The 20,661-nt window shown below is 33.8% G+C and overlaps 1 protein-coding gene across 1 annotated transcript in view; it reads left to right on the plus strand.

Annotated features, from left to right (window-relative positions):
• The window catches only part of mrpl11 (mitochondrial ribosomal protein L11), a 62,930-nt gene that overhangs the window by 187 nt on the left and 42,082 nt on the right, over window positions 1-20,661 (plus strand). The window contains 1 exon segment of the mRNA NM_001002556.1: window positions 11,366-11,534. Within this exon segment, the coding sequence (NP_001002556.1) occupies window positions 11,412-11,534 (123 nt within the window). The 5' untranslated portion in view covers window positions 11,366-11,411.

Genomic DNA, 20,661 nt, shown 5'->3' on the forward strand with positions numbered 1-20,661 from the left:
AATAGTATCATGTGCTATATTCATCTATTACGAGAATGAACCATGGTTTAAAGAGTTAAGTGTAATCATACTTTTTTTGTCGTATCGATTGTTATTTATAACCACAGTATTACTGAAAGTACTACAGTTTAGCTGGGGTTAGTGTAACAAAACCATGTTGATTTGAGGTTACCATGGTTAGTTTTTGTGGTAAAACCATGGTTAATTTTCGTAATAGATGTCATGATGTTTTAACTTTATCGATATTTGCTAGTAACGTTATTCTTCTTCTTGTGATTCTTCAAAACTTTTTTTATTTTTTTCAATAAAAAAATCAAATTTTCTAAGATGACAAACAAACAAACAACCATTAACCACCATTTAACCATAGTATCTGTGGTAAACCTGTAACGTTAGTTACACTAATAATATGTCTGTCAAAACACGCGCACACACACACTTCCCTTGGTTCAATTTCATAAGGGCAGGAATGAAATAATAGAATAAAACATAAATAATTCATAAATTCTATTGTTTTGTCAGGCAGTCATTTTGAGTGTGGCTATTTTTGCTTTTTTCTATAATGAACCTGATATCTTTGCTGTGAGTTGAATGTGTATTATGAAATGTGTTCATGGTTTTAGAGTTATGACAGAGGTTGTCACTTTGTAAAATTCATATAAAACATTTGTATGATGATTAGTCCTCTGAACCTGCAATTTTAGTTGAAGAAATCACTTTTTTTGGACACTTTAATCTCAGTTGTTTTGATTATGCTTGTTACTTGTGGGAGCGACACAGTAGTTTGTGTCGACACACCAATGTTTCTGGTGGGGTTAATTTTATTTGTTGTGAATACTAGTAGGAACCTAGTATAAACACGGCTAGAGATTGGATACACTTGGGATGTTCTATGTTAGTAAACTGTGTGATGTTTTTCAGAAATTTCTTATTAAAGTCTTATGTTTACATAGAAATTTTATAACTTTTATCATCATTTTTTCATAAATCTGAACAGCTCATTATTGATGTTGTTATAATAAGCATTTATAACAAAGATAAATGCTATTATGACTGACAGGTGCTTATCTGGACATTATTCTGGACCTTATGCTGTATGTTGAGGGAAAAGTGCCTTAAGTTTATTTGATTTGTTTTATTAAGCTTTATTTACAACCCTATCAATTTAAAGGACCCTCAGTACATCCAATATGTGGCAGGCCAATGAAAATTATGAATTTTGTGTTTATGAATTGTCAGTCAAAATCTAGTAACTTAAAATGATTTGTAATATTTTAATTTTAAAAAAGCTGAAACATTAAAATCTTAAATGTTTTAAAAAGTGCCATCTAAAATTTTCTTCTACAATTAGCATTTTTCTCTGCCTCTTATGTTCAATTTCAGTTATTTCATGTTAAAATTGATGAAAATTACCTATTCTTTGCCATACAAATAAAAGTACCGAAGCAAGACATGGGACGCCTGAGAAAAATGCAAGTTTTAGAAAAAAATTTCAGATGCATGGCACTTAGAAGTTTTTACATCTAAACTCTTCATATATTCTTATAATGTTGTGAAAATGCTTATTTATCTATATTGTTTAACTTTAATCTTCGTTTTTGTTATTAACGCTTGAGCAAAACCTATTATATTATATTATATTATATTATATTATATTATATTATATTATATTATATTATGTTATGTTATGTTATATTATATTATATTATATTATATTATATTATATTATATTATATTATATTATATTTTATTACCATTAAATTTCCTCTATTTGAAATGTACAATTCACAATTATCACATAGCTATCTCTAGTCTTGGGCGATATGGCAAAAATGCTTTCTAAATAATTATTGAACAATAAAGCTGGTTGTTAATGCTTCCAGATATAAAAGAGTACTCCAACAATGGCTGAAGCCACAAAAAATTAAGGATCCATTAAATGGCATAACATATTTTCGGCCAATACAATTTAAGTTGCAAAAATTTGGTATATATCTAATATCAACACACTTTTAGATTCCCATTGTTGGTCATTTCGGCTGAGATTTAATATAGAGTAAACTGTCAGAGCTTGTCTTTGTTATTGACATAAATTTTATCACAATTCGATATAATATCATTTATCGGCCCAGCCTTACTTATTTGTAATAATTGTTTTCAAATGAACTAACCATAATGGATAGCCCCCAACTCCAAAAAAACATTTAATGGTTAAAAATAATAATAATAATAATACATTTTATTTTAAAGGCACCTTTCTGGCAACTCAAGGACACCATACAATAAAACAAGAGCAATAAAACAACAAGAGAAATAATATAAAAGTAAACACAACAAAATTGTTAATAAAAATGTTTGATAAACAGCCTATATGTTTGCAAATAGTGAGTAACATTAAACACGTCAACAACTTCTGGGACTTGGAGAGTTAAAAAATATTTATATAAGCAAAACATATGATACATATGAAGTCTTGTGAAGCAAAACAATCGTCATTTGCATCACTCTTAAATATTACTACCTTAAATCCACAACCTTGTTTTTAAATCAGTTCATTTGAATCTAATCAGAATGTTTGCAATAATACCACTGTAATATATTCCACATTAGAGCTACTCAATGTCATTTGAGAATTCCCACCTTGTTCTAGTTTGCAGTTGTAAATTAGGAGGTAGTTTAGCTCTTTGCTGAGGTTATCACAAATTGCACTCTGCGGTCTTGTCAAAATCAATATGCACCTGGAGGGTATCAGAGGAATTGAGCTGAATTCTGAAACTCCAGTCCGCCTGCTGAATTGTGCCCTGTTTGTTGCACCATTATTTGTCATAGAATGGAGCAGGACAGAATCTCTGCTGCTTCTCAAATCATTTGATTGCTTTTAGTGAGAAAATGTATTCATCCGCTGTTGTACACAATCAGCTTCTATTAGAAAACAGCAGCTCGTCGCCTATTGTGAAAAGCAATTTTCTCATATCGCCCGATTTTTGAGAGCTGGTAAAAGAAATTAAATCATTTTACCAGCCATTTCTGCTATGCGTAAATGTTTAATACACTATCCCGCTCATTTATTTTCCCGGGTTTTGTCTACTTCGCGAAAAACCAAGAAATGCTGGTTCAGCAGTATTTTAAATGGGCTATTCTTGCCTCAACAAACATGTTGTTTTCCCATGTCTGCAAGTTCAATTTGTCTCAAACCAGAAACAGATGTATCAAGAGAGTGAAAATCCAAATGAACTGGCTGGCTTTCAAAAGTCGGGCTGTAAATCTATATATGTAAATGTGAAGCTGCAGAGGGAATGATTTTGAGGTTCTTAAATCACTTCATAAAGAGAGTCCTGTCTCTCTTTGTCGTCTTATACTATGAATGATGTAGCCCTGCTAATGCCGTTGACTCCCTTGAGTGTTTCACTTCACTACACCTGCTTTTATCCCAGGTTGAATTGGAGTTTGATCAGAACAGCATTCGCTCGGTCTCTGAGGTTTCTCTTGTACTATTGCTTTCTCTGAATTTGCATTAGGATATTAATTCACTTTACCGAGTCTAGGGATTTTTTAACATTCCAGTTTTTCTTTGGCCAATGGACAAAATGCTCTAGCTGTGAAATAAATAAATAAACCCCAGCCACATTCATTTATTGCTAATGGTATATTGCCCTATTTTCCCGGTGCGATTTAAAATCCCAGAGCTTGGCATTTCTATTTTTTATCATTGTTATGGGCCAGATACTTCAGTGTAAAACATTGCAGCGATTAATTTCCGGGAGCCAATTGTTCGTATCTACTTCATTATTCTCTGTTGAAACAAAGTAGGAAAAAAAATCAAACAGCACTTTGGCTAAAGATTAATGTGCAGCAAACAGATGCTGATGGACTGCAAAGTGTTGGTTTCAGTGTTTCCAGGACATTAAAGGAGGAATAGTTCACCCAAAACTGAATATTCTCTCATTATTTACTCTTCGTTCACTTGTCACAAACCTGTCTGAGTTTCTTTTTTTTTCTTGCTGGATGCAAAATAAGTTATTTTGAAAATTGTTGGAAATCTGTAATCTTTGGCCTGCATAGTATTTGTTTTCTCTACTGTGAATGTCAATAGTTACATTTTATTGAAGTAACTTCTTTTGTGTTCAACAGAAAAGGGAAACTTATAACTGTTTGAACAGAGAGTAATAGAGTACATTTTTATATTTGGGATGTCTTTTAAAATTACACTATAATTGTAAATATAAGGCAATTTTATTATAAGCAAAGCTGCATTTTATAGTCTGAAGATCAGAAATCAATCCATGATATACTGGGTCAGTTTTATGCTGAAGATGTTGTGTCGTCTGGAAAGTTAGACATTATTAACTGTTTAGTTTTTTTAACAGATCCAATACATTTCCGAAGTAACTTCTTTTGTGTTCAACAGAAAAAAGGAAATCGATAAACATTTGGATAAAGAGTAAACAAAGTACAATTTTATTTTTTGGAGAGAACTATCTTTTAAAATGAGCCTATAATGGTAAACATAACACAATTTTGTAATAACCAAAGATACATTTTTTATAGTCTGAAGTAGGGCTGACTAAATAAGTGCATGAAAATACTCACAACACTCATACAAATACAGAAATGCACTGCAAATTGCACAGACCACAACGAAAATGTGTCAGGGGACCCCAAAAAGTTTATTGATTGTTTATTAGATATTATACAGATGCAAATAGTAAACATTAATTAATCAATCTTATTAGCATTTTATAATATAATATATATTTTTAAATCCCTGTAGCTCATGGTGCATTGGTGTTTATTATCATATCAAATCTACTAAAATATAAATAAAAGACATTTTTTTGAACTGCAGAGTTAAAATTTTGACATCAGATGTTGTTGGAGCAATGGATACCAACACCCCATAAAACTATTTAAGATTCAGGGTACTTCTCGTGAAAGAGCAGGGGTGTAAACCCCGGTGTCCTGGCCTCCCAATCATCCCCATCCACTGAATTGGCTCTATCACTGTCTCTCCACTCCACCAATAGCTGGTGTGTTGTGAGCGCACTGGCGCCGTTGTCCTGTGGCTGCCGTCACATCATCCAAGTAGATGCTGCACACTGCTGGTGGTGTGGAGAGACCTCTCTCATGATTGTGAAGCGCTTTGGGTGTATGGCCATACATGATAAATGTGCTATATAAATACACATTACAATACATTGGGGGAAAAACTCATCTCATATGGACATCTTTGAAGTTTTTCGGTCAGACTGCGTCAAATTAATCAACCATAAGAAATTTATAATGTTTTAATACATGTGTAATAATGTAAAAAACAAACGAAAGTAACAGATGTTTTCACTTGTGATGATGGTAATACAAAGTGTCCGCGGGTCTTAAAAGGTTTCTTGAATGATTCTGTCATGGAAGCATGAAATGATGCTGAAATTCCAGTTTTTCCATTGAAGTAATGAATTGCATTTTATAATAAGCACACAATTAAAAAAGTTATCACCATGAATGATATATTTCACAATATTGACATTTTTACTGTAATCCTAATCAAATACATGAAGCCTTGAGCAAAAAAGACTAAATAGCAGCATATTCTAGTATTTTTTTTCTTGTTTCTTAATGTTTCAAACAAAACATTATTTTTCCCTGAGAATATCAAACATTATCCACAAGCAATTTAATCTAATTTGGTAAGCAGAAGAGTGCTTCAAAGCAGTAAACGCAGAGCACACAGTGAAGTTTGACAGAACATGCCCGCAGTCCTTGTTCACTCATCCTCATAGTTTTTCTTTTCTTTTATCATGCGTTTAACATCCCAATCACGTAAACAGAATTGCACTAAACGGAAAAGAAATTTCATGCATGTTTCTTCAAAACAGTCCGAAACACTGCTATTGTAGAAGCCACCAAACCACCACATGAAAAAAAGTAAATTGGTGCCAAACACAATGTTCCGAATAAATTGCTTCAATTCAACTTGAAGGATTGTTGATTGTCCTCTTCTGCTTCTGAATATGTTAAAACGGTTGGACCTCCTGCCAAGAAGTGGAGGTTTACCAGCAGCCCAGCCTTCCCTGGCTGCCTTTAAATTGATTTGAGCTTCAACATGCTTTCAAAACAGCAAAAAAAATATGCTTTGGAGAACAGCATGCATGAAATAGAACGACGAAATGAAGGGCAGCATGTGAGTGGCATTTTAAAGGAAACCCAGAAAGTCATTTTTAACGCAATGTTTTCGCACAGCTGGTGTTTTCAGAGCCCATGTCTGCCGTTTCTGCTCTCTTTAGATAGCCCGTTTATTCTGAGATCCAAGGCGTTTTGGGGCTTGCAAAATGCTCTCTTCGCTTGTCTCCTTGCGCGCAGATGCGGGGATTAACTTGGCATTAAAACCAATGGCGCATTCCAACGTGCGGCTACCGAGGTGTGTTTATTTCACCTCTGTCCTCATCTCCCTCACATTTATGAATATATAAACAGCGAGGTTAAACTGGGAACAGAGTGCTGTGAATAATTTAGTGCTATTGTTTTCACCTGGGTTGAACAGCCAGTGTGGGACAAGTTCCCATGTCGCGTATTGCTTGGCCAAAATGAAGTCTCTGCTTGGATTTAAATGAGCATCTGAGTGTATGATTGGATCTTTAATGCAGTGATTTAATGTTTCTGGCTTGTTAAATGTTTGGCAACATTTCGTTTAACCCTAACTGATGTTGGATGACAAATGTTATGGCCAAATTCCAGGATGGCAATGCATCGGGTTCAAACTGTGAAAGAACACTTCTGTTTCACACATGAATTGACCGCCACTTTGAGATTTAATGGAATTGACTTTACTGTAGTTCATCTTCAAGTCAGTGGCCATATTAAGGATCATTTCAGCTTTGATTGACTGTGCATTAGTTTTGACAACCTTATGCAATGGTTAAAAGTTTATTTCCATACAGTTGAAGTCAAAATTATTAGACCTCCTGTAATTTTTTTTCAAGTGTTTCCCAAATTATGTTTAACAGAGCATGTAATTTTTCACAGTAAGATTTTTTTTTTCTGGAGAAATTCTTACTTGTATTATTTTGGCTAGAATAAAAGCAGTTTTAATTTTTTTAAAAAACATTTTAAGATCAGCATTACTAGCCCTATTTTAATTATAGTATTTAATTTAATTTCTAATATATATATATATATATATAGTACAGAACAAACCACTGTTGTACAATGACTTACCTAATTAACCTAGTTAAGCCTTTAAATTGTGCTTTAGGCTGAATACTAGTATCTTGAAATCTCTTGAAATATCTGGTAAAATTTTATGTACTGTCATCATGACATCAAAGATAAAAGTTAATCTTAGTAAATCAGTAATTAGTTAATTAGAAATTAATTATTACAGAGTGTCTTAAACAAAATTTAGGTTTTAAAAAGTCTTAAATTCACTGAAATATTGTGTTGTGTGTCTTAAATCATTTTAAACAGGTTTTAATTTTCTAAATCTTAATTTTCTAAAGCTACCCAATCGGGCCGAAATCCATCCAATTACCAACAATCCATCTTAATAAAACCAGGGGAAGAAAACGAAAAGCAATAACATCGTTACTCATAATAATAACGGAGCAACATATCCCTTTATGTTATCTTCCATCCATACAAAAACTATTTACAGATTTAAGGGGGAATTATAATATTTAAGGGGGAATTATAATATTTATAAATAGGCGTGAAACTTAAGGTTTTATAACAGAAATGCATCAGGTTGAATAGAAGTTATACTCAATCAATTTGGACCACAAGCCAATCAATATATATTTTTGATTATTTATGTAATTGTCTCCACAATAAATATAATTTTAGCAATGTTAAACTTGTGAATTAGAAAAATAAATGTTGAAAAAAAATATATATGACTACAGTTTTTCTTGTTTTGATACATTGAAGTATCGAAGAATATACATACATACATACATACATACACACATATATATATCATTATATATGCTCAGTTGGCATTTCTGTGTGGAGTTTGCATGTTCTCCCTGCGTTCGTGGGGTCTTTCTCTGGGTGCTCCGGTTTCCCCCACAGTCCAAAGACATGCGGTACAGGTGAATTGGGTAGGCTAAATTGTCCGTAGTGTATGAGTGTGTGTGAATGTGTCTGTGGATGGGTTGCGGCTGGAATGGCATCCGCTGCGTAAAAACTTGCTGGATAAGTTGGCGGTTCATTCTGCGGTGGCGACCTCGGATTAATAAAGAAACTAAGCCGACAAGAAAATGATATATGTATGAATATATATATATATATATATATATATATATATATATATATATATATTTTTTTTTTTTTTTTTTTTTTGTGGCAATTAGAAGCTAGTAGTGTTTAGCTCTTAATTCTTAATGGTCTTAAAAGGATCTTAATAACTTTGACTTGATGAAACCTGCAGAAACCCTGTATAAATGTGTTGAGAAAAAAATCTCTGTTGAACAAAACTTGGGGAAAAATATATAGGGGGGCTAATAAATGAGATGGGCTGATGATTCTGACTTCAACTGTATATTTGTGTTAATATTTAGAAAAGATGCTTCAGTGTATGGCCTGACACTGAATGTTGTCATGATACATCAGTGCATCTATAATGAATGCAACTTGAGTTTTCCTTGTTATTGGTCATCAGCAAATTGGTTATAGCCCAATAACCATTGACCTTATACAATAGAAACATCTGCATAATGTTGACCTTTTTACAACCCAAACCTTTCCGTTAAGATCTGCATTAATTCTTGTAAGAGATGCATCAGTGGTAATGACAGATTCTTCCGTGCACTTCTAGAAATAATGAATGTAACTTGAGTGTTCCATGTTATTGGTCGTCAGCAAATTGTTTAAAGACAATAACCAATAACAGGCAACCATACAGTACATGCTCACCTTGCCCCCATGACAATCAGGTTTCCATGGCAATCATTTACAGCTCGCACCCGCACTGCATCCATTCAAAGAAATACACTAGGGATGAGTTCAAAGTGGCAAAAAAATAAATAAATTAGAAGTATTGAGCAGCTTAATTTGGCACCTGGTTTCCAAATTGTTGCACAATGATGAGCAACTCTCTTTTTAATTAGTAATAATTAATGCATATTTTCAGTTAGGTGTTTTAAATGAAAGATCATTTTCTTTCTTGTTCTGTCAGCTGTTTTCAGCAAGTGTGCTTAATGTAGTATAATTTCGTATTCTCTTTTTACTTCATGTTTTGAGATTATCTAATCTAATTTAAATAATCAATTGCTTAAGCTAGCTAATTTACTCCAACATATCAGCTCACACCACTTTAAATCAATTACTATATTATCAGAATTGATCGTTTTAAGTAAGTCATTATTATACACTTAGTTCAAGAGTAGGCACTGAGGTTCACCCTATTTCACCAAAGTCCACCCACTTTAAAACTGTCATACTTTTTTGTCACATTCTCTTTTAAAATCTAATAATTGTTTACTGATTGATATTTTTCGGATCCCATAACTCTGTGGTTACTTGTTTTGATATAAAAATATAACAGATGTTTTAATATATTGTTAACAAATACTTTGTGTATTTATGTTTTATGTTTTTATTGCAAATGTCACATGCATATTGCTGGAATTGCTACAAAATACTCTCAATCAATCCAAATTTTTTTTTTTTCAAATAGTTGAGTCAACTTTTGAAATATTATTTTTATTGCAATATAAATTGCAGACACAAACATTTGCATTTATGGATACAACAATAATAGATGGTTTTACGATTATAGTCTGAGGAGCAATCACGGTTTCACGATTATCAGGATTATTATGCATTCATTCATTTTTAAACACTACTAATTTAGAAAATCACATGTAAACTTCTTATTTTAAAGTGTTATTTATTGCTGCATTAACCAACTAATACACAACATATTAATAATAAGAAACAAACAATAGTCAATTTCTCTTTCGACCTAAAAAAATAAAACAACTTAAACAAGTAAGTAATAATTTTACACTAAAAATAAATAACAGAACATAAATAAAAATAAGAATAAATAAAAATGATATTTGTCTAATGTAAATTTAAGCTACACATCAGCTAAGTATTTCTCTTTTAATGAAAAAAGAAAGGCACTTTTGATCAACTATATTACAAAATTGTTTGGTATTTTCCTTTTGTAATTTTTCTTCTTTGGAGTAGATGTGTGTATATTCCATACAAAGCTGAACTGTCAGTTCTTGTCATGTGACTCGCGGTGCTCTTGCAGCATTCTTTCAGCTAGGCACGTAATGCACGCAAGAAAAGAAATAATGAATTATAGATGCAACATGTAAACGGCCCTTAGTTAATTCAGCCATAGTTAATCCAGTGTGCGTGCATATTAGCCTTGGTGTACAACTTTAAAACTTTAAACTAGCACACACTGGGCATAACTTTTAGTTGCAGCAGTTTTGTTCTGTGCAGAAACACAGTGTTGAGAAGCCATTTTGATTAATTAACTGATGAATTAAAGTGTGATTAGTAGTGAAATTGGTTATTCTTTGCGTCCCTAAATGCATTGTCAGTTTTTTTCCCAATATCATGCGGCCCTAGTCCCTTACAACAAACCAGAAAAATATGTATGAATGAAATAAAGATTCAATCACACACACACACACACACACACACACACACACACACACACACACACACACACACACACACAAACGTGTATCAATTTGCTTAATTAAATCTAAGCTGCAACTTTGAGTTTAGACGGTATGTTTGTAATTGCTGGTTTTGCGCTGAGCGAATGTCCATTGAACATGTAGCAGCTTTTATTACATTTGGTCCACATCAGATTATGAGGCGTGGGTTTTTATGACTCGCACTTTCCACAGCGCATACATTTCAGGCCATTTCCACCACTCAACTAATTGATTGAATCATGTAATTGAATTCAGTCTTGAATGGAAAAAGCAGGTTTTGCCCTTGACTGTGCCACTAATTCTGTGCGTGGCTGGTAACATTTTGGGGCTTGGTTGGTTGGTGGCTCCTGTCCAATCTGTTTCATCGACCCTTTACTGATGTAGGCCCGTAGAGTGCTGTAATGGATCAGCAGCGCGCAGGGAATCGGTTAAGGCAGCCGAGCACAGAAGCTCCTCCAGTGCTTTGCTTTTATCCCTTATCTCTGAAGGTCCTGAGGTTTCATAGCACTCCGCCTCGCGACTGTCTTCACTCACAGCTTCTCCAGATAAAGCTGCTGTGCACTCCTTGGAGAGCTTTTATGGATTGCCGAGCTTTTGTGTAACTCACTTTTCAACCACTGGGCATGTATTGATTTTCTTGTGTTGAATTTTTAATGAATTAAGGAAACATCAATAATTACTTTTCCCAACAGGGAAAGGGGACGGACAGACGTGCGGCAGGCCAGACACAGAGACAATATGTCTAAGATATCTAAAGCAGCAAAGGCGGTGAAAAAGTTGGATACTGGAGGACTGATCAGAGCGATTGTACGGTCCGGACAGGCGGCTCCCGGGCCTCCGCTGGGCCCCATCCTGGGACAGGTAAACTTTTTGGAGGTCACTTTTGCATCGCCGATTTAATTTAAGCTTTTATTATCATGTTTACGACCTAATCAAATGCAATTCTTAACCTGAAGGGTTCACCATTAGTGACTGAATGTATGAAATCAGCTTGAGTGGGATGGTTCTCATTAAATACCCAAGTATATTGTAAAAATGCAGGGTTCCACACAATTCCTTCATGTTGTTTCAACACAAATCGATTAAGTTAACTTTATTGCTAAATTAATATTACAAATTTAAGTGGATGTAACTAGGGCTGGGCGATTCATTCGATTTTTTTTTTTTTTTTTTTTTTTTTTTTTCCCAGATTAACTCGAATTTGCATTTTATGACAATTTTTTAAATTAAATCGAGGTATTGCAATTTAAAAAAAAGTAAAAATATTAGATACATTATAATTGCACCAATGATGCTCATTGGTCCACTCTTTGTATTACGCTGCCTGACTGCCTGTCTGGGTTTCAATCATTATTGTAATGGACTGAACACAGGGAGACTAGACAGCCTAATTTAACCCGATGCATGAAGTTTTCGATGTGTATCGCAGAGCTAGTGCAAATACAACAAATACAAGCATTTAAATGTCTTAAGTTGTGTTTTGTTTTTTTGTTTTTGTTAATACCTTTGGTTTGATGTACTGTGGTCCACTCTCTCCTGCTGCTCCAGCGCTGCCTGACGAGGAGATTTATTCAGACTAATGCAACAATTAAAACCATACATGACTTCACGTTTTACTAAGTCACATCTTTGTGGATTATGTCAAGACATATTCACTTACCAAATCGATAAACTCAATCTCTTAACATGTATCAAAGACGTAAAAACCTGCCATGTGAAAAAACGTACTGATCTTAGTTTGGTTTGAACACGAGCAGAGGCGAGCAGCTGTATTAGTGAAAAGTTTAAGTACCCGCCCCCATTACGTCAGTAGCGGACCTAGATGAAACCCAGTCAGGCAGCATAATACACTGAGTGGTGCAAAGTGCATCAAATGATTGGGTATTAAAAGAGGGATAAAGAAAAATAGAATAAGTATATATATTTTTACATATTAGACCCACATTTGATGCTTGTATTTGCAGCAGCTGCATGTCAGCAACTTCACAAATTGTTTTATATTAGGCTTTATAGTCTCCATGTTCAGTCTTTTACTCCCACTGTATCTATTTAAGAAAACGACACCATCATCACAACCTGTCATTCAATCAGAAGAAGACAAAGTCAAAAACGAGCTGACAGCCTATTGATGTATCCTGATGTAGATTGAGACACAGACCCACCTCACTAGTGGAAGGCTAATAAGACTATTTTTCCCAGGCTCAGCAAACTTGCAAAAAATACCTCTGTATTCCTGCAACCAGTGCCCCTTCTAAGAGGGTGTTCAGTGCAGGTGGGAACATTATAACCTGACACAGAGCATCTCCAAAGCCTGAAAGAGTAGACAGACTGGTCTTCCTCTCAAGAAACCTGTAAAAAATAGCTACATGTGACTTATTAACAACATGCTTTGTTTGCACGATGGTCTACAAAGTGTTGTTGTTTTTTTTTTACTGTAGTAAGTTTGCTTAACTTTGAGTTGACTGATATAATGTTTACATTGGTTACAATGGTTATTTTCTTACTATATATTTAAAACAGAAGTATTTAATGTTTAATTCAAATTGCACAATATTTAATGATATTTCAAAAATTCTTCAAAAAAATATTCAACTCGTGAATTTGTTTTACATTTATTTACAACTTGTTGACCAATTTATGTATGGCATGGCCATTACACATACAATGTTCCTTAACCATATGGTTTTTCCAAGTTGCACTTGAAAATGTTACTTCAGTAATCTTGTAATGTTTTAAGTTGACTAGTTACACAATAAAAAAAATCAAAATTGAAATCGTGAATCAGTCAAACTTTATGAAAAAACCTAGATTTTTTTTGTCATATCTCCCAGCCCTAGATTTAACATAAAAAGGTTTAATTGTCCCAAAAAATCTCAACAATTGTGTCGATTCAGATTTATCAGTTTAAACAAGCAACTATAGGCTTGTCACGATAAAGATTTTTTGTTGTGTAATATACAGTATAGTTACAGAAATTGTTGTGTTAAGCGATATTATTGTCACTTTGAGATCATTTTATGCCAATTATACAAATAGCCAGGGACACTGTAAAATACTCATCATTCTTAACGTTCTTTAGATTATATAATTTATAATTATACTATTTGTTAAAAAAGTAAATGTCCTATTGTATTTACTTTTAAATGCACTATTTTCCCCAACATATCTCCTATTTGTGAAAAGTGCAAATCAGAAGAAGCTGATTTAGCTCATAGTTTTGTATTCTGTCCTAAAATACAGGGATTTTGGAATGAGGTTTTTAAAGTGTTTCAGATTTCCTTTATCTACACGTAGATCCTGAACCAGTGCTTATTATATTAGGACTTTCTTATTATACATATTTATTGAGCTATGCACAACAGAAATTCCTAACATATTGTTTGATAGAAGCCTAAAAGCTGCTATTGTTGTTCTGGAAAAATGTTAATCCTCCAACTGCTAAACTATGGCTTGAAGAGTTGATATGTATTCTGTACTTGGAACGAACCAGATATCTTTTTTAAAGGGGAACATTGGACAATTTCAGAATATTTGGGGCCCAAATGTGTCACTTCATGGGTAATTCTTATCCTCAAAGCAATGCATTGTAACTGGAAAGTTGTTATAATTATCACCGCATTGTACACTTACAGGCTGGGGTTGAGGCATTTGTTTTCGTTTTATTTTTGTTTGTTTGTTTGTTTGTTTTTGTAAGTTTATGCTTATTAGAAAATTAATCCTGGAATTTAAGTTTTTTGTCTATTCAATGACCCAATAAAACTTATTTGACAAAAAAAATTGACACCAGTGAAGCAGAATGTAAATGTTATTATATTATGGCTTTGACAATTTTTTTAAGTTTGTAAATATATATTGCAACCTCAGCTTATCGAGGTCGTCACCAAGTATTCCACGATAAGTCAATATATTGATTATTGTGACAGGCCTACAAGCGGCAAAAAAATATTTGAGTGTACTAAACTTTTTTTTCTTTAAAGAACCTGAATTTATGAGGTAATTATAAGCAAGTGCTTAATTTTAAAAGTATGATTTCTAGGCTTGGAAAACTGTGGGCGTCGTGCCAAGCTCTGAAATATTTTATCAGGTATATACTGCCAGTAAAGTGGATTTTTAAAAATCATTATCATGAATCTTTATCCAATAAACATGATAAACTGTTCTAAATAATGCACATTTAATGCTTAAAAAGTGTGACAATGCTGAAGAACATTGAGTGTTGCAGGAATGATGTATTTTTTTTAGGTCAAACAAGGAAATAAGTTAGCTTTTTTAATTTTAATTTTATTTTCAATAGCTGAAAAGCCCAAATATTTATTACTTTGAAATAAATTAACAATTAAATTTAATAAAATATTGTTTTACATTTTTTTTTCAGCTAGTTCCAAGGACATCTCATTTTGATTTAGTTCAAAGGGGCATTTCACCCAAGAATAAACATTTGCTGTTAATGAACTCACCCTCAGGCCATGGCAAATGAGACTTTCTTGCTTCAGCAGAACATAAAAGAAACCGTGCCTCTTAAAATGATTAATATTAAAAAAAGTGAGCGATTGGACATCATTTACAAAATTACTTTCAATCCACATCTTTGGCAAACAGTCCTCAGCGTATTCAACTGTAAGGAGCTCAAAACTACTGGGTTGGCCCAAAATGTGTAAACTCTTTAGTCTCTATTTAAATACTCTCTAATTTCTTAATTTCAAGTAACTGTATCAGACCTTTGAATATTCTTGAGTATGTGGTCCCTGGAGGGGTGAAATGGTGGCTAAATGGTTAGCACTGTTCCCTCGCAGCAAAAACATCACTGGTTTGAGTCCCTGGGTGGGCCAGTTGGCTTTTTTTGTGTGGAGTTTGTTTGTTCTACCCGTGTTTGCATGAGTTTCCTCAGGGTGCTCTGGTTTCCCCCGCAGTCCAAGACATGCAGTATAAGTGAATTAAATTAACAAGTGGGCGTAGTTTATGGGTGTGTGTGGGTACTGGGTTGTGACTGGAAGGGCATGCGCTGCATAAATCACATGCCGGAATAGTTAGTGGTTCATTCCACTGTGGTGACTTCTAAAAATGAATGAATGTGGTCCTTGGATAAAAAAAATTAAAAGTAATAAAAAATACTTTTATTTTTAATTTTTTAATAATTTTTTTTTTAAGTGATAAAAAGTGATCATCACTTTTCTAATGGCATACATCCTAATAGAATAAACTATAGCATAAACATTGATAGGCTGCTTGAGTTCAGAGCTCTCTCCATGTGCCAAAGGCGAGTAAAAATTTGCATTGGTGAGTATGACAAATGGTGTCTCCAGTTGGAAGATATTTTTATTTTAATGTGATCGCTCACCCAAATAAGTGATGGTTCATCCAAATTTACTCACCCTGCAGCCATCTTAGATATACGCTGATGATTTTTTATTAGTTTTTTTTACCCCAGCAGAGCCTTAAACAACATTTTTAGCTGAAACGCTTGACAGTCTGGTGATTCATAAAATATAAGTCGGTGGCTACTGACACTTTGAGAGAGCAAAATAAAATGTTTACCCCTGGCATTTGATGATACATTTAGGTCGTATGAAGTGAAACAACAATTCTGTGCAAGAAACTGAACATTATTTACAGCATTATTACAGCCTCGGCAAATGATCCTGAGGGGTCTTTATGACAAAAATAGTAGTTTCAACACCATTTTCAATATAGCTTAGCAAGAAAGTCTGATTGTATATAGTAAATTTCCCTTCAACTTAGGGCTGGGTAATTTGATGATATACTGCAGGGAAAATAAGTATTAAACACGTCACCAATCTCAGAAAACATAATTTTAAAGGTCCTGTTGTCTTGAAACACGTGTAGAAAGGCAGTTAACTCTCTCCGTAGCTCTTCAGCAACTCTCTGCCCTTCATCATTGTACATTATATCAACTGTTTCAACCCAACATCTACATTAGCAGGATGATGAAGATGCAACAAGGGTAGACATTTCAGCAAGACAATGATCTAAAACACAGCCAAGGAAACTCTCAAATGCTTTTAGAGAAAGAAATTCAAGCTGTCGAATGGCCCAGCCAATCACCTGATTGAATCCAATATAAAGCACAAATCAAAGATCAGATTTGATAGACGAGACCCACAACACTATCAAAAATTTTACACTGTTGAAGTCTGTAAAAAACTTACACCAGAGCAATTCATGTGACTTCATTGTCTATATGAGAGGCGTCTTTAAGCAGCCATCACCAAAAAGCCTTTTATATAAAGTATTAAATACATTTCAGCAATATTTCAGTACTTTCTCCATCTTACTACACTTAAAAAAATTATTCAGAGATGATTCCTTGGATTTACTATAAATTTTTATGTTAAGTGGTTGTAAACAATTTATTTGTGTTGAATTTAAACAAACAAATTAAGTTGAACATTATTAAACTTAATTTGTTTGTTTAAATTCAACACAAATAAATTGTTTGCAGCAGTGTACTTTCTCCTTGTATCATTCCATTGTTATTACATGCAACTCATTTTTTAGATTTGTTCGTTTTTGTTTTGTTTTTTTTATGTTTGTATTGTTTGGTTTTTTACCAAAATCTGTTTTAATTCCATGTTAACAGCTTTGTTAGAAAGAGTATTCCCAGGAAAAAAAACATATGTTCAATACTCGTTTTCCCCACTGTATGTTGTATGAATAAAATAAAAAGTCTATCATTTCATATTATGCTTTATCATTTATTTTGTGTTGTGTGTCACAAAATACATCGTTTGTGGTGATGCTTTTTGACAACTTACAGTATGAGCCCAATTTTCATTATGGGATGGGAACAGAAACATTATTAACAGCATCTTGGGAAAGTTGCAATCTTGAAAATGTTGATATTTTTACATTTTATTTTGGACTTCCAATCATTAGTTTTTTTTTAAAGTGTTTTTTTTTATATATATATATTTCTACACTTTCAATCAGACATTTGCCTTGAAGTCCTAAATAAAAGAAAGTGAGATCACACATAAATTAGTAAATTTTTATATTCAAAATGCAAAATTTAAGTAGTCCTTAACATATGGTCAATTTATATAAATGAATAACTGATTGAATTTACAGAAATGTAACTTTTGCTGTTCTCTATACAGCTTAAGGCAAAATTATAAGCCGTTACCTGAATTGTTTATTTAATTTAATTTTATTTTTTATAAATATTTCCCAAATGAAGTTTAAGAGAGCAAGGAATTTTTCACAGTATTTGCTATAATTTTTTTTCTTCTGGAGAAAGTCTTATTTGTTTTATTTTAGGTAGTATAAAAGCATTTAATTTTTTTAAAAACCTGCTTACCCATATTTTAATTATTATTATTATTTTTTTTTAATTGTCCACTGAACAAACCAATGTTACTCAATGGCATGCCCAATTGCCCTGATTAAATTAGCCTAGTAAAGCTTTTAAATTGCACTTTAATCTGAATACAGGTATCAACATATCTTTTAAATTATCATGAACTGTCATCATGACAAATTCTTTCCGTTAAAAAGAAATTGGGGGACAAATATATAGTAGGGGCTAATAATTTAGGAGGGCTAATAATTCTGACTTCAATATTGTTATCAGCATACAAGATAACTTGAAATATGAGGTTTTTGTCAGATTTCCCAGCCCTACTTCACCCAAATTACAGAGATCCTCAATATTTCCATATAATTCCCCACCAGACACTATCATAGCAAGCTGTTTAGTCAAATGTTGACATGGGCTTACCTCTGCTCTTGTATGTGAAGCACATTCACAACTAACAAGCTAATTACAGCTGTAATAATGTCATTACAGTCCCTTGCCCATCATGATGATAATAAACGAGACACGTTTTCATCCAGCAGCCCGAATCAACCTGGCCTCCAGAGTGTGCTTTCTTGCAGAAGAAAGCGGTTGTGAACTGAATATGAGGTGTAATGAGCATCAGTCAAGCACAGCAGCACCATATGTCTGAGAAACGTTCACACGCGCCGTCGTGTGTGTCTAATCGTGCTCGTCAGCTCTGCCTTTCAGCCTGTGCTGCCATGTTTGGCTCAACTTTTTTTCATGTGAATTAAACTGTAAATAAATTGCAGCCAGCAGGCCTTCAGCTCAAAGCTCTGGCCCCTTTAATCTTCCCGATTTCTTCCTTCTTCGTGTTTTCTCTCGTCTGCCTAACCATCCCTGACAGGGTAAGCGCGTAGAGGTAGGCTGCCTGTCGGCCGGGGGGCAAATTTAAACAAACGAGAGAAATAAAAGAAGGAGCTTTGGAGGAGAAGGGGGGAAACTGACAGCTTCTGTGGAGGAGAGTAATTACAGTCCAGAGAGAAATTAACTCAGCCGGATGGAGGAGAGAAACAGAAGACAGAATAAAAGAGGGGTGTGCGAGACAATAGTTCAAGTGTTTTGGATGTCGAGAGCAGGGCATAACAACAGCGTGATTTTTTTTTCTTGGTGGGGAGCAAGAGGAACAGGTGAATCTGGCAACGACACAATTCACTCTAAAAATAGTTATTATTATTATAATGGGGGGGGGGGGGGTACTTAAAGAAAAATAAAATGTAACCACCATTGCAATATTTTGACACTATTGTGATGACAATTCAGATTAGGAAAATGTTTTTGTTCTAATAATGCGTAAATAATAAGTAAAGTAAAAAAAAATACAAATATAGAAAAGAAAAGTTCTATCCATCAAAGAAGACTCGACTTATGATTTCCTCAAAAAAAAAAAACATTGTTTAAAGAAAATGAAGGTTTTTAACCTTTTGCAGTCACATCTCAGCAACTGCAAAATCAAATTGGGATTTTGATAAACCAGAAGATACAGTTCATTTTGTGGAGTCGTTGCAAAGTTTAACTCAAATTTATTAAAGGTTCAAGACACCCTAAAAGACTTTTTTTTGGAAATTTTAACAGATTTGTTTGTGTTGAGTATCAATTAAGTCAATGTTAGCACCTCTCAGCTTTAATTGTGGGGAAAACTGGATAATTTGGAGCTTTTATAAGCTAACTTCATCTACCGGGTTTAATTTGGGGCGTAGCACAAATCTGATTGTGGAGTGATGACGCGTCGGTTTCTTATTATTATTCATAGCTGAGTTTTCTTATGATCCTTTTTAATTATTCATGAGAGCACGTGCTTTCCGAAGACAAGGACCTGCCAAGCTGTGAGACCCAATGACTGGGTGAGACCGCGCACAGCACGCGTTGTATGTGATTGACCACAGGGTTTGTTGTATGTTTTTCCTCGTGATGCTGTCAGAATCAGCAAAGCTGTTGGTTTGCAGCAAGCATTTTTGTCAGAGAGCTGTATGAAAATTGGAGAATGGCGAACTTTGTCTTTTATCAGTTGAGTTTGTTTCCATTCAGACACATTGCTTATATCCATACGGCTGCGTTTGCCTATGTTTAAAATCTTCCAGTTTACCGGCAGTATTAATGGTTGGAATAGATTGGACAAGAGAACTGCTGCACTGCTATCCACTGTGTCTGCATTCAGACACAGGGATTCGGGAGAAGAGAAGTCCTCCTCATATCGTATAGTGTTGATATAAACACAATTATCTTTATAATGATATAACAAATTGTGGTTATGTGTATATGAAATTATGAACCGTTTATTACTTTGCATTTTAACTTTGGAAAATATAAAATCATGGGTCTCCTCACGATTTGTCTCATTTTGTGAGCCGACAATACTAGTATAGTGTAATACAACAATAGTTGTTTGCTCCCCTCTTTTTTTCCCCCTGCTCTGCTGGCCACACCCACTTCTCTCTTTGCTCGCAGAGCTCCATGCTCATCTTGGAGCATTTTTTTTTTTAATTCTGAGGTAGACTTGAACCAAAAAGGGGGGTTTTATGACCCTTTAATATAAGACTTTTAATTGGATGTTTTAAGGCCTGTGGCTTTAAGATTTCAGAATCAGAACCCAGAGAATTTAAACCATTTGGGCAAAATAAAAGTATATTTAAAGTATAAAAATATATAAATGAT

Source organism: Danio rerio, chromosome 14 (assembly GCF_049306965.1).
Source record: "Danio rerio strain Tuebingen ecotype United States chromosome 14, GRCz12tu, whole genome shotgun sequence".
NCBI classification, from domain to species: domain Eukaryota; kingdom Metazoa; phylum Chordata; class Actinopteri; order Cypriniformes; family Danionidae; genus Danio; species Danio rerio.